The sequence below is a fragment of the Catharus ustulatus genome, chromosome 11 (genome assembly GCF_009819885.2).
Source record: "Catharus ustulatus isolate bCatUst1 chromosome 11, bCatUst1.pri.v2, whole genome shotgun sequence".
Lineage (NCBI taxonomy): Eukaryota > Metazoa > Chordata > Aves > Passeriformes > Turdidae > Catharus > Catharus ustulatus.
The window spans coordinates 2,558,862-2,573,395 of record NC_046231.1 but is presented as its reverse complement, the minus strand read 5'-3'; the positions used below and the strand labels follow the sequence as shown (position 1 = coordinate 2,573,395).

General features: G+C 44.6%; 1 protein-coding gene across 5 annotated transcripts in view; it reads right to left on the bottom strand.

Annotated features, from left to right (window-relative positions):
- KCTD15 (potassium channel tetramerization domain containing 15) overlaps window positions 1-14,534 on the bottom strand; it is a 259,607-nt gene that overhangs the window by 22,214 nt on the left and 222,859 nt on the right. For all 5 annotated transcript variants that reach the window (XM_033069855.2, XM_033069859.2, XM_033069858.2 and 2 more), the window contains one exon: window positions 14,146-14,321. In XM_033069855.2, the coding sequence (XP_032925746.1) occupies window positions 14,146-14,321 (176 nt within the window). The remainder of the gene's footprint in view (window positions 1-14,145; window positions 14,322-14,534) is intronic.

The following is a 14,534-nucleotide window of genomic DNA, read 5'->3' as shown; positions in this document are numbered from 1 at the left end:
ATTTCCCTTATTCAAGAGTTTGGCTACTTCAGTGCACTAACAGCTATTAAAACACTGAACAAACATTTCTAGTATGTTAACTGCTGTATCACAAATCCTTTAATTTAATTTAATTTGGCACACGCCTGCATCCATAGGTAAGAGAAGCAGGTACACACACAGAGGACAGAGACCTTTTGCTACACACACACCAGAATCCCACCACACTTCATCAGTGATGAAAAGCATTTGCTGTGCTCAACAAGGGAAAAAACATAACTTTCAAATACAGGAACAATCTGCATTTCTTCATTAGAAGTTCCCTACCACCACATGGCTTGTTCACTTTGTGTACCAGGAACAGTGATGAGGAGTCTCCCATGGTTTATGATGTTTAACCATCCAATTCCCACTGTTTGGGAAGCTCAGGCTGAGCTGCTCTGGAGTAACCAGGAGCAGAAGAGAGCTCTGAGCACGCCAGGTGTGAGGATCCAGGGCAGAGCACAGAGGTTTCTGTTACTGCAATGCAAGACCAGTTCTGCCAGCCCTGTTCCTAGCAAGCACTGTTTGGGGAGAGTGAGAACAGCGGAGTCGGCCTGACCTGCATATTTTTAATAAAAGTAACCAAATAATATTAAAGTAACCAAATAATATTACTTCCAAATACAGAATGTGTTTAGGGCAGGAGGTGAATATTCTTCTTTCAATGAAATACACTGAGATCCAGTGACTACACAGAAGTTGCTGCACTGTGGGTAATATCCATCTACCTGGGAATTCCTCTCTTTATTTTAAATTGTGGACTCGCACTTGAAGTTAAAGAAGCATGTAAAAACTGGATTTCTGGTGCTATTGATTTTTTCCAGTATAACATTCGGGCTATTCTTTTCTCTCCTTGTGCCTTTTACTTCATTTTAACTGAAATTCTGCCTAAATACTTGGGGAAGATTAAAAACATTAATATAAATTCATATTTTATCCTCTATTATGCCATTGCTCCTGCTGCTCTGATTTGAGGCCTGTGAGGATTCTGGGCCTCTCATGTTTTCTCAACATGTAATTTACACTAAATATTTGTAATGAAAATAGACTCAGAACAGAAATTCTTTAACTTAAACCAAAATTCAAAACTAGCCTCTTAGTTTCCTGGTTTTCCAAAGGTCCCAATCCTGCAAGAATTGCACTGCAGCTCAAACTCTGTGGGAGTTGCAGGCACTCAAGAAAATTAGGTTGTTAATACATGAGAAGATACAAATTTCAAATAAAACATTCCTGCCTGTACAAGTCTTTTCTTGCTATTCCTTTAACCATCCCTTTTCCCTAACCATGGTGTTAGGAGGGCCCTGGTGAAGGCAGGGCTGCACCAAACACCAGCTCTCTTGCTGCTCACCTTCTTTCTGGAGCTTCAAGTGGAGGGTAACTCAGTATTTTACCAAGATTTTCAATCTGACTAAATCTGGACACGACTTCCATTGCCAACACCCCAGTACTGGGCATGCTGGCAGGGTGAAAACATGCAGACACCAGCTTTATTATAATATAAATGGGCTAAATCCTGCCTCGTTGAAGTCAAGAGTGAAACTCCCACTGAGACTCAGTGAATGCAGGGAAAATTTCAAATGGAACTTGTTTTCCTTTCAGGGTGTGAGTCTGGCCCTCCACATCTTTTGCATGTGTGGGTGCTGTGAAACCAGGATGTTTCAGAAGGAGAAAGAGGGATGTCATTGACTCAAGGGCTTCACAACCTTTTACAAAGTACAAATGCTGACAACCAACACATTGGCTTCACACACTGGCTCACACACACAGCTAGAACATCTAACCTGCTGGAGTCTCATATCTTCCCTTCTAGTGCCAGACCTATGAAAGCTGAGCAGCTTTTTCCTATTATTACTTCTCTTATTTCCAGATTCACAGGAAATAGTTCCCAGACACAGGGTGCCCAGGCTGCAGCTCTGCATCACCTGGGCTGAGCAGGGACAGCCAGTGACCCTTGGTGCCCAAACTGGACATCCCCAGTGACCCTTGGTACTCAAACTGGATACCCCCAGTGCTGTGAATAGGAATTATTCCAGCCTCTCTGGGTACTGATAAATCAGCTTTCTGCTTACAAGCAGCTGCTCCTGCTCTCACACATTTCCTTGGTATGCTGATCCACTAAACAGGTACAGCTCTCCTGTTGCTGACAACAATTTGGAAAGAACCCAGCTTGTCTTACATTCTTGCCCCATTGGCTTTTCCTGCAGCCCATCCTTGTGTCCTCCACTGAGTAAACTCCACCTATTTTGCCCAGTCCCAGAATGTAAAACTGCTCAGTACAGGACTGCACACCTCCAGCACAGCTCACATCAGCACCTGCTCTGGAGCAGACACTGCAGAAGCTACAGCAGACTGGCACTGGTCCTCTTTCTCTACAAGCCTGAGTGTGATTGGGAATTGCATCCAGTTCTCTCTATCTGTATTTTATTATCACACTTCAAATGATGAACAAGTAATGTTTATCCTCTTGTTTATTCTGACTTTTGATTAAGCTGTAACCAACGTAACCAATTTTTCCTGGTTGTTCATTTAAAGAAACTGAACACATCAAGAACACTTCTTAAAAAGCCGTTTCAAAGGGAAAACAATCCCCAAAGTCCAAGGAGCCACACCAAGCAGGAAGATTTGTGTAAGTTTTTTGCTGGTGAGCCTGAGACATTGGAGATGAGCAGAAACAAAGAGGAATTTCCAGCATGTTTTTCACTTCAAGGACAGACAGGAGGCAAGGCACCACCACCAGGTCTCCTGGGAAGAGCCCATCCCCACAACCATGTTCCCAAAAAAAAAGGAGCTCCTGTCTAGGAGCTATGGAGAAGAAACCCACAGCAATTACACATGCTGCACAGAGGACACCTGCCCTACAAAATTAAGCTTATCAAAAACTTTGAAATAATAAGTCAACTGTTAATGGTTGAATTCTGATGAGCTACTGAAAGCTGAACCTGACTTTCTTATGTGACTGTGAGAGATTAATTCTTAAATACAATACTCTGGCCATGGGTTTGATTCTGGTTCCAGTGAAGTCAAGGCCAAAACATCCTCTGATTTAACTGGAAGCAGAAGCAGGCCCCCATATTAACCCTCATGCCCACAAACAGAATACAACTGGATGTGAAACAAAGAAGAAATATGTTTGAAACTGGTATTAACTTCAAGCTTTATTAGCCCCCCTCCATACGACTAAAAAGCAGTCATTGAATTTTTTTCCTCACTCAACAGCAGTCTTATGTACTGCTGGCCAAAATTCAGCCCCTGCTCCCTCCAAGACACCCCTGGCACAAGCAGAGGACCCAGTTTCTCCACTGCCATGTCCTGGTTCCCATGGAGCTCCACTGGTCACATCCGCCCATGGAACTGCACGTGAGTTTTGCAAGGGCAGAGCTCAGGCAGCAGTCTGCACACCACATTCCCCAAATGCCAAAGCTGCAGCCTCTGGTGTGAACTGCACTGGTACAAATTGTTGGCCTAACACAGTATGACACCAAAGAGGTTAAAGAGAGTCCCTGGTTTTCATTGTCCACTTTCTCAAGAGAGAGATTTGCTGCTGCCAGAGCATCTCCCAGATCTAAATGGATTACCTGCAGCACTGGCAGCAGCTGCACTCCATCAGGAGGGAGGTGAAACAGGAGCCTGCCCTGTGCACTGGGATTCCTTCAGTGTTTCAGCTTTATGGTGCAAATCTCAGCCTCCAGTGCTTGCCTACGGATCCCTTCTGAGTCTGACCAAGAGGAACGGTACAAATGCTGCATAGTAACTTCCCAGCATCCACGTGCTGGACTCCTCCCAGGTTTTCCTTTATGTCATCTTCAGAAGATAAAAAAGCAGCAATTTTAGCCTTTGAACACATACCATACTGCAGCAGAGTCAATTTAACACAGTACAGGTGAACACCAAATTGCTGTGCTCTGCCTCTGTGTCCTGGTGCCCAGGTCTGACACACAGGCAGTTGTCAGTGCCTGCATTGGGAAGGAACACAATCAAGCACTTGGGAAACTAAGAGCTCTGCCTGGCAGAGTTTCAAGGGAGAGCAAGTCAGGTAAAAGCAACCCCCCATAAAGTTTTTACAGATGCCATTTCATTTTTAAGTATCAAAAGAATGAAGTACATGCTAATCGCAGCAGCTGAGATGAAAGAGTAGGCAGTTTGGTGGACAGAGCATGGAGAAGTGAGTTCATAACTCTGGAGTTTAATTCCAGCTCTGCAGTTTCTCCCAGCTGTAAATTCAGATTAGGAAAGCCACCAAGCTGGTGTAATTCTGTATCACTGGAGTTATAGTGATGCCTTGTGTTTTAGCTTTGATATTCTTCAGAATCTCTGCTGCTTCTCTGAAACTTCATATTAGGTGTTAGTAAATTCTCTTCACAGGGTAGTTTGACAAAAAAATCCCTCCCTAGCTAGAGAATCAAGGACAACTAGTACCCAAAAAGCAGAAATAACACCAAGGGAAAGGGGGCAAGCCAGGGGGCTGAGACTTCATAGCCTAGGGCTGTGGTTGGACAATTGACCCCAATGTGTAGATGAACCAAAACTTATAAAAGTGTAAAACTTGTTACCAGGATCTATCTTGGATTTGATTTGGGTGTAGCTCTGGCCTGGCTCTTGCCCTGCCCAAGGTAAATCCTTTCAATAAATACCTATTTTATCCCTTTTGCTCTGTCTAGTCTCTGTTGCAGGTCAACCTTTCCAGGCAACAATAGTGACAAAGCAACTGACAATAACTGTCCCTGTCATCAGATTATGCATTTAATGTCAGGACAGCACAAGGGAACAAGCTGAGCTGCTGCAAGGCCTAGCTATGCTCATTTATTACATTTCACACAACAAAAACTTAGCAAAGTTCATGGGGTAACAGCACACAGGGCACAGTATCAGCTCCTGCCTGGCATCCTCCACACCAGCTTGTTACTTTGTGCTCCAGAGACCCACTTCCCCTCCTGCTTTCACATAGGAATCCTGTGTTTGCATGCCTGCATATTTCTTCTATTTAAATATGCACTTTGTTCTTAAAGATTTAATTAACCCATGAATAGATTAATTCTGATTTCAGTTATACAGATACAAATTCAAAGGAACTCCTTCAAAACCAGGAGAGTTATGTCTTTGGGAAGGCCAGGAGAGGTTTGTGCATGCACCTGTAAGGGCAGGACACTTTGGATTCATTTGGCTGCTGGTTTTACACCTTCTGAAGTCTTTGAGACAGAGCACTGTGGAGACCCAGCAGAACATCTGACTGCAGTGCTCAGGTTCTGCTAACTCCTCACCCCACAACACACCAGCTCAAGCCCTGGTGTAACTCCACAGAGGACAACAGGGTTACACCAAGGAGTATTCTGGCCAGAATTCATTTTCTGAAACAAAAGGGCTTGTTTTCTTTTCATTTAAGCTTACATAAAACTCTCGTTGACTTCACTGGAAGAGAGACCTGGCCCAACATACCGATATCCAAACCACTTTCATTTATTTCAACTGGAAGGAGGCAAGGAAATGATAAGGTCCAATGTAATTTTAAATCTTTAGATTTCACAAATGATCACAAGCATGTAGGTCACAATATGCACACAGAACAACACCTATGACAACCACCAGGAGGATCATTAAAATAATTAAGTTAGGCCTAAAGACAAAATCATTTCATAACATGTTCCTTACAAAACAGATACCCCCTTGCTTCATAATCTAGGGAGTCTGTTTTATAAACTTCCTAAGTAGCTCATGAAATATCCCCCTAAGCAGACTAGGTCTACTTGCCATTGCAGGGTCTTTATAAATCCAAAGTTTATGAAAGACAAACACCAGTGATGTGTGCTCAAAGATCAGCTAGGAAGGGGGAACTCCTCTCAGCTCCAGTGCTGAGCTGTGACCTGGGGACAAGATTTCCAGCACAAAGCCACTGAACCTGTCTTTACATCTTTACACAACTCCTCTGCATGCCAGGAGGGAGCTGCATGCACAGCACACGAAGCAGCAATCAATAAAGGAGATCCCCCTTTGTTTTAAGTGTAAAGATGCTGCATTTCATTGTATCTTTAACAGTACTTTACCCCACACTGTTGAGCAGGAAAGAGCCTCCACTCGCAGCACCTAATAGAGGCAGTTCCTTCCACAGCATCCTGTGGGAATGGTTTCTCAAAATATGCTGCTAATGCTTTTCCTCTTACCATTCTGAAACTGACTGCTGAAAAATTCTTACACTATGCTGCTGGTACCAAAGTGCCCTGTCAGGCAAGTGGTAAGTAAAGATAGCAACAAAAGGAAAGACAAACCAAACTTGACCAACCAGAAACTGAGTGCTAAATAAAAAAAAAATAAAGCTGAAATTTTGGTCTCCTTGTCTGCTGGATTCTCTCTGTGTGTTTTAGTAAAACAGACTAGTTTTCAACCTGTTGTAAGCAGGAAGGGTGGCAATTACTAATGTGGTAACTCAGCTACAGGCATGTAATCATTGCAGAACATGAAAGGAAGAGCAGAAAGCAAGGCAGAGTCACCTGGGCACTGGACACACAATTCAATGTTCACCTTTTGGATGCCCCAGAGGCCACAGGTGCCATCCCTCCTGCCCCCAGCCTGGTGCAGGGACAGCTTGCTCTTCCTTTTGGCTAGCTGAGGCAAGGAAGCTGCTGCCTGGGTAGGACTGTGCAATTTTCTCAAATTCAGGAGTTCTGAACACCCTGTGCCAGGCACAGCACCACAACCCTGTTATTTCTCTAAGTCATCCCAGGGTTGATTTGCTGTCTGCTCCTCCACATAAGGAGCTGGTCTGCCCCTTCCTAGTCACTGTGATACCATTTGTGCCTGGAACTCCTCACAGCCCAGCCCAATTACACAGCCCACCCCAGTACAGTAAGATCTGCACTCCCAAAGGCTGAACTCTGCTTTCCTCTCCAGAGCTGTGGGCAGTTCCCAGACTGTGGCTGTGCTGGGCAAGGCAGGGGCTACCAAAAGCAGGAAGGAGTCAACACCTTTATCACAGCCCAGCTCTGCTGTGGCTCCCTACATGCCAGGGAGTAGGAGATCCTAGACAGGTGCACACAGGTCTGAAGAATTAGCTTTCATATAAATGCCTTCCTTCCCATCTCCCTAAATCAATGGGATTATTCTCCTTTAGCACCAAAGCTACTGCTCCAGCTGTGCAACAACACAGGGAACACACAGATATCTGCTACCACAGTGTGCTTCTTCCAGGGACTCAGACATCCAGGACTTTGTGAGAGATAGAGACAGGGTATTCAACATCACCATTCCCAGGTGTGAATACATCCCTAATACAGATTATTTTTATTTTCCATAGAGACCAAGCCATGTACTCCTCCTCTGGCACCTGGGGCTGGTGCAGCTCAAGCTGCAGCAGCTCTGGTCAGTCCTCCCCCTGCTCAGGAGCTGTGCTGGATGTGTCCTGGAGCTGTGCTGGATGTGTCCACGCAGCAACACACAGTGCTACAGGACACAACGCCTGTAGGAACAAACACTTCACACCTTTCCCAGAGCTTATCAAAGTGCTTCAAGGACTTGTGTGACCTTGGCCATGTAGCACCTGTAATGAACTGGCTCTGCAGATGGGGACACACAGGTTCAGCTTACACCACCTAATAAAGCAGACTGGCAAAGGGAGACCCTTTGCGTGCTCCAACTCCTGCTTTACTAAATACAACATCCACAGGCACACTGGGGACAAACAGAGGATGCAAAGGTGGAAAAGCCCTCCTTTGGGTTTTTATCTTATGGGTTCTGCTGCTCACAGTTCCCTTAGAAACCAGAGAGACATCTGTTTAATGGCCAGATAAGAAAAACTCAAAAGATTTCTCTCTGAATCTCAAGTGCACGATATGAATCCAAAAACTATGTTAATCTCTGTAAGAATTCGTATGTTAATTCAGAAAAAGCACGGCATATAACCAAAACCTCTGGGTTTTGGCTCCTTGTTCTCATTTGCAGCACACACCCAATTGCCTGACAGAGGGCAGAGCCCTGGGGAGCCCTGGCAGGCTCAGCCCTGGCTGCAGAGCTGCCAGGCTGGTGTGGCAATGCTCCTGCACTGTGCCCAAAATCTACCTCTCAGAGCACTCCTATGTGCAGGGAAATACCTGCTCCCACCTCTTCACGTGCTTTGCTTAAAAGTCAGTATATGGGTTAAATTCACAATAGCTATTAAAATTAATGAGCTTTGTGCTGCAGTTCACATGCAGGAACACTTTGTAGTGCTCTGCTGGAACGTGGGGTGCTGGATCTGACTGGAAGCTGCCTTTGGGGAACACAGGTCCCTAGGCTGGGATTGCTGGTGTCACCCCACAAACAGGGCACCCCACAGCTGGCTGGGTGGGAACAGAGGTTCTAGAGCCTGAAATGTGCCCCTGTGTCTTCCACTGTGCCTAAAAGAGCGCATGGGGGATGAGGGAGGGACTGGAAAGGGACCAGACACTGCACAGCTGCTGGGTGGGTGACAGCATGGAGCGACAACGGCATGGAGAGATCTGGAGACCCCTGAGCCAGGATGGATGTGACTGCAGTGGTGCAGCACTACAGTGGTGCAGGACTGCAGCAGCAGGGGCTGGGCTGTCCCAGGAGAACCAGCTCTGCTCCAGATGGGGATCCCCCCTTCCCTCAGCTCTGCTGTGCTTGCACAGCCACCAACACTCACTGCTTAGGAACACATGTGGCCTTCACCCCACTTAACCTGTCTTGAGCAGAGGCCTTATTTAATCACTGATTTACACCCTAACTGCCAGCATGGGGTAAGTGACAAAATTTGCTAATTGAACATTGTCTTCAGGCAATAACCTCAATAATACACAGATTTGATGGAAAATTAGCAAATAAATTATTAGAAGACTGACACTGAATATATGAGCAAGACATATGAGATGTTCTCAGATCTGCTAAATGCAGAGAATGATATATCCTAAATACATCCAAATTAAGAATTTCCCTGCTCCCTCCCAAGAAGTGCAGAATAAAGCACATTATGGAACCCTTCATGTAAAAGGATGATGTGGAAAATCTGTCTTGTAGATCTCAGTAGATGTGTCTGAGCTATGAAACCACTGGCTACAGCTGTACAGGGTCAGTAATCATGTTCCACCAGTGAAAACAGAGGGGTCCTCAAACTTGGAGCAGAGAATTCCCCTGAACTCAGTCTGGGCTGGTGTGGCTGCAGAGGAATAGGGAGAAGCAGATCTCAGGTGTCAGTGCTGAGTTCCAACAGGGAGATGGAGGTGCTGGAGGAAAAGGCAGTTGAATTAAAAGCCAAAGATACCTAGAGAGTAGCTAGAATCAGGTCACTTGGTAAGAGAGCTGTTCTAAGGGTGGGTCAGAAGAATGACAATGTGTTTTGACAAGAAACACTCAGAGGAGAAGACACATGCTTTAGGGGACTCCTTTGTCAATCACCAAAAAAGTCCATGGGTTCAGAGGAAAGTGGGATATGCCTGGAAAACTACTGTCTTGTAGAGAGGTCATTAGCTCCTCAAACAAATAATAAAACCTGTGCTGGTTTTCCTTGGAGGAAAACAGAGGTGGGGTGGTGGGATGGAGCCAGTGGGATGCCCAGTGCCCCAGAGCTGAGATCAGGAGGGGCTCTGTGCTGCACTGGCTCAGCTCCCAAGGGGAAAGGCTGGGAGCAGAGCTCCCAAACCCCAAGGGCTGCAAACCAAGGGGAGGCTCCCTGGGCTCTGTGCACCCTCACTGCTCCCACCTGCATAGCACAGCCTGCATGGAAATCATTCCTGCTCCCTTTGTCACGAGGAATGCCACAGAGAGAATGAGCTTTTATAGCAAATGAAGTCTCTTTAACACAGGGTTACACACAAATACAAACTGGCCAAGAATGGGAGGGAAATAGATTTACCTGGTACAGCAGAACAGCTCAGAGAGAGCTCAGAGCAATTCTCTGAGATAAAAACACTGCTCAGGACTGTGGAAAGGATGGGCTTCTGACAAAAAATCTCATTCTGCTTTCTAACAAAAATTCAAAGAGGTATCAAAATTTCCAGTGAAATCAAGAAGTGGGGGCTTGCTGTGGTCTACAGGGATTTGGAGGTTCTACTTTTTCTGCTTGAAGTCAATGAGATGTCTGCCAGAGTTCAGGGGGAATAAGACTGGGGGATCTGGCACTGCCTTTGCATATTCCTGACTGCATGTAAGGACTTGGACTTGGGTGCAGGTTTGCTCTCTAAATGTAAAAACTGTCTCACTCCATTGGATAAATACAATTTGCAACTCACTTCGCAGATGTGCTAGAGGTTTTGCAGCCTTTACAATCTGTCATATAAATCCACATCCAAGTGTCAACGTGTGAAGGGGCTGCTTTAGAGGTCCTCTGGGTGAAAACAGGAATGAAATTTCCAGAGCAAATGCTACAAAGATGAATTATTTCTCTACTTAGCCAGTTATTACAGAAATAAGATGTTGATGGTAAGAGTCACTAGAATTCAACAGAGTTTTTTGGGGGTTTTTTGGCTGTTTTTTGTTGTTGCTGTTGTTGGTTTTTTACCTGTAATTCAGAACTACAAGAATTGGGAGTTTAAGTGGAATTTGCTGAAAACAAACTACTGAAACCAAGCCTCAGATCCAGGTAAGACAACATCAACCTCCTTGTACCTTCAAAGCTTGTCAACTTTAACATCAGTTTTGGGTATGCACAGAAAGTAGCCATAAATAGGTACAGGATGTGGAAATAATAATGTTACTTGTGAGGTAATTTCTAAGACCACCATCATTATGCTGTTGTTGATCACAGTTTCTTTTTATGTTTCTCATTTCCCTTGCCTTTCACCCTTTTTTTTTTGCCTTGTGTGTGATTTAATTCAAAAAAGCCAACTGGAAAGGTGTGCAAGAGTGTGAGTCGCTCAGAAATCATCTTTGGCAGTGGCTGTTTAACTCTCTTCACCTTTGTCACACCAGTTGTGTGCTGCTCAAGTCTTCTCTTAAGAGAATTTATGTAGGCCATAAATATTTACGGGAAGGAGGACATCTACCCCCTTTAATGCCTAATCTGGCACCCTTTACTTATGCAAATTTAATCAATGGACAAATGCTCTGATCACAGCAGCAGCACTAATACAAACAACATCAAAGACTTTGCCAAAGTTGCTCTGAAACAATTCTGGGATCTCTGAAATGCAAGATTTGGCCTCCGGTTTCACATTAACAGCCATTCACTAACTTGAGTAAGGTTTCCTGAAAAATTCCTTTTCCTCCCCAAACCAGAGCCAAGCACACACACAGCCTGGCACAGCCCAGCAGTGTGGGCAGAGCAGAGTCACTGCTCTGGGATGCCAGTGAGCAATGTGCCCTGCTGCTGCTGTCACTGTGATTTGTGTCACACCAGAGGGGTGGCTGCAGCAGGTACAGGCAGGAACTGGTCAGACCTACACCAGCTCCTGCCGTGCCTGACCTGGCCAGCTGCTGGGAGCTCCTCCCTCTCACTGAAACCAATGGGAACTCACTTGGTTCGGGACTGAGTAGGACTGGCCCTCCTTAAAATATGGAGGAAGTTTAAACACGACTTGGTGATTTATTTTTCCCTGTTTTCCATCAGCATGTGATGTTTCTGCGTATGCACACCTGGGCTGTGTTTATACACATGCTCACAATCCACGTGCCCTTAAAAACCCAAGTACAGTACATGCTAAAAAGCCTACAAAGCTAAAAGCTATTTGGGATCTGGGAGCACAGTGAAAGCAATAGAAAAAATATAAAAAGGAAGTTTATTCCCAAATTTTCAAATTCAGTTGGGCACAAACTATTTCATGTGATTGCAGCTAAGATTTAGCAAAGCATTTCAGAACATGCTTATACCTTTTGCTGAAATCTACAGATTTGTGTGATTTGGATTTGAAGCTTTTAAACTCACGCTCAAACCTAGAGTTTAGCACGCTGTCCAAAATAATCCAGAAAGCTCAGCATGTGGATCAGTGTGGCCTTGCCTCTCTACATGTTACCTCTGAGCAGCAGCCAGCAGTGCCCTGCCATTATTTCCAGATGTCTTGCTCAGAAAAACCATCTCTTTCCTCCTGCCCCATGAGAGACCCAGGAATCCTCTTCCAGCCACACCACTGCAAAGCCAGCCTCTACCATATGGAAGATGCACACAGGGCAGGGAAGCAGCATCAGGAGCTCCAACCACCCCCATGGGAATAACTCCAAGTATTTTGCCCCAGCCAGAAATGCCAGACTCAATGAGAGGCTTACAATTAAGTATGCTGAGCAGCACTGCAGAAAAAAACAATAACATTAAAAAAATAAATAAAAAGAAGATAATAAATAAAGATATAGCATTCACCCAGTTTTATAAAGTATCGAGCAATATGTCCTACTTGGGATGCTGGTGAAGGGTTATCTTTTGCTATAAAAATAATGTCATCTTCAGGTTTCATCCTGAAAGCTCTCACTTCAGTGAGAACTGAAGTTTGTGCGGCTGAAAAGGCATTCAAGAAGCCCTATGAGATAACACAGCAACATAAACAAAAGACAGTACACATGTAAGCTCTCGTGAGTTTGTACTTTCAAAATCTGAAGAAATATGCTTTTGTTATTTATCAAGCAGAAAAAAAAATATTTTGGTTCAATACTCTATCCTCTTGAAATAAAATCTGTGAATTTATGTATACTCTCCCAAAGCTTCCATAACTGAAGCTTTTATTAAGTAAGTTTGATGTGGGGCATATTTTAAAAATAGCAGTGATATTTTAAAATGTGGAAACAGATGTGTCACTCTACTACAACTGCTGAATCTTCACTGTATTTTTTAATACCATAAAGCATTTGTATGTTCCTCCATTATAAATCTCTCGTCACTAAACAGATTTCTTCTCTGTGATTAAAGTAGTACCACAAAAACATTATTAAACAGATGCTGTCCAAAAAAAAAATCACATTGTTTTGGCCTGACCATAAAATATAGGTATTTTAATAATTGGACTTTTTTCTATAGAGAATTTCAGCACTCCCTTTCCTTGGAATGAAATCACAGCCATATGTTTTATGATATTAGAGGCATTTCAAGGTGTCTCCATAAATGTCATTTATTGCTTGGGAACCTGCCAAATCCGCACAACCCCTTAGTTCTTTTAAAAGAAAAATCTTCAGATGAAACTAGCTCTTTACACTGGTTGTCATACCAAAAAAAGGAAAAAAAAAAACTCGCTTATGGAATACTGGCCATGCAGGTAGCAAAACCTCTGGCAAGAAAACCAGGGCTTTGGCTTGCTTTGGAGCTAACAGTGCCCTGGGCACCCTGTCCTGGCACAGCCACATTTGCCCTGCACTCAAACTCAGCCTCTGGACCTCACCCTCTGGACCTCACCCTCTGGACCCTGAGCAGCCTCAATGACAAAAAGATGAATTGGTTTAGTGACCATAACTGTAAATCAAAACCAGGCACCTCTCAAGGTGCTGCTCCTCCCATGGATGTGGTTAACCCCTGCCAGGGCAGTGCCTTCCGCGCTGCCCAGGATCCCCCATCCCTCGTGGAGCCCAGACCCTGCAGGACTGGCAGCCAGGCAAACCATCCGTATACAGATACCATCTCATGCCACATCTGCTCCTAATTTGGCATATCTGGAGTCTATCCTGAGATAATACTGGCCAGATCTACATAAATCTTGCCAGATATGTCACCAGCCTGTCCAGCACAAGGCACCACATTTGAACACACAGGAATTTAATGCAGTCTGTGGCTGCAGCACCAGAGCGGGTCAGCCAGGCACTGCCCAAAGGAACTGACAGCTACCACTGAGGTCAGGATTCTGGCTGGCCAACAGAGACATCCATTAGTCCCACAGAACCATTCTTTCTCCTTGAGGAAAAAAAAACCAATTTTCCCCTCTAAACCTGAAAGAAACAAGTTTCCCAGTGCAGTTCAAAATAATCTAGGGCAGCACACCAACAGGTGCTTCAAACCTATCAGCAGAGCACAGAGGATGTTGAGAGAGAAAATGAATAGACTCTCTAAATAATATATAAATTGTACAGGCCTTTTTTCTGCAGAACCCTAGTGAAGTTACTGTATAAATCAGAAACTGAATTATTCATAAGTGGTGAATATATAATAAATGGTACTTCGCATTGAAATATTCCTCACAGGTACATGCAGGGAACAGAAGCAGGCAGCCTGGCAGCACCAGGTCTTACCTGGAGTCGGGGTACTTGGTCAGGGTAGCCAGGCTGCTGGTGTACATGTGTCCTCCTACATCGATGTGCACGGGAGCGTTGGACTTGGTGAGTTGAGCTGGGAGAGGAATTCCTTGAGCAGCCAGAGGAGAAACCGGGGAGCGTGTTAGAGACAGACGGGACATGCTTCTTCCCTCCTGCAGCGGGGAGCAAAAAGAACAATTCCTCTTAAATCTAGCAGTGTGCTACCTTTCTTTCCAGTGTGATCACAGATCTAATCAGATCATTTTTGCATCTGCCTGATCACATATTCAGCTAACAAATTATTGCCACCACTGTAATTAAGTGTATTTGCATCATTTTCTTCGAAGTACCAGAGGGGAAGAGAAAGATGCTTATTAGCAATAAGA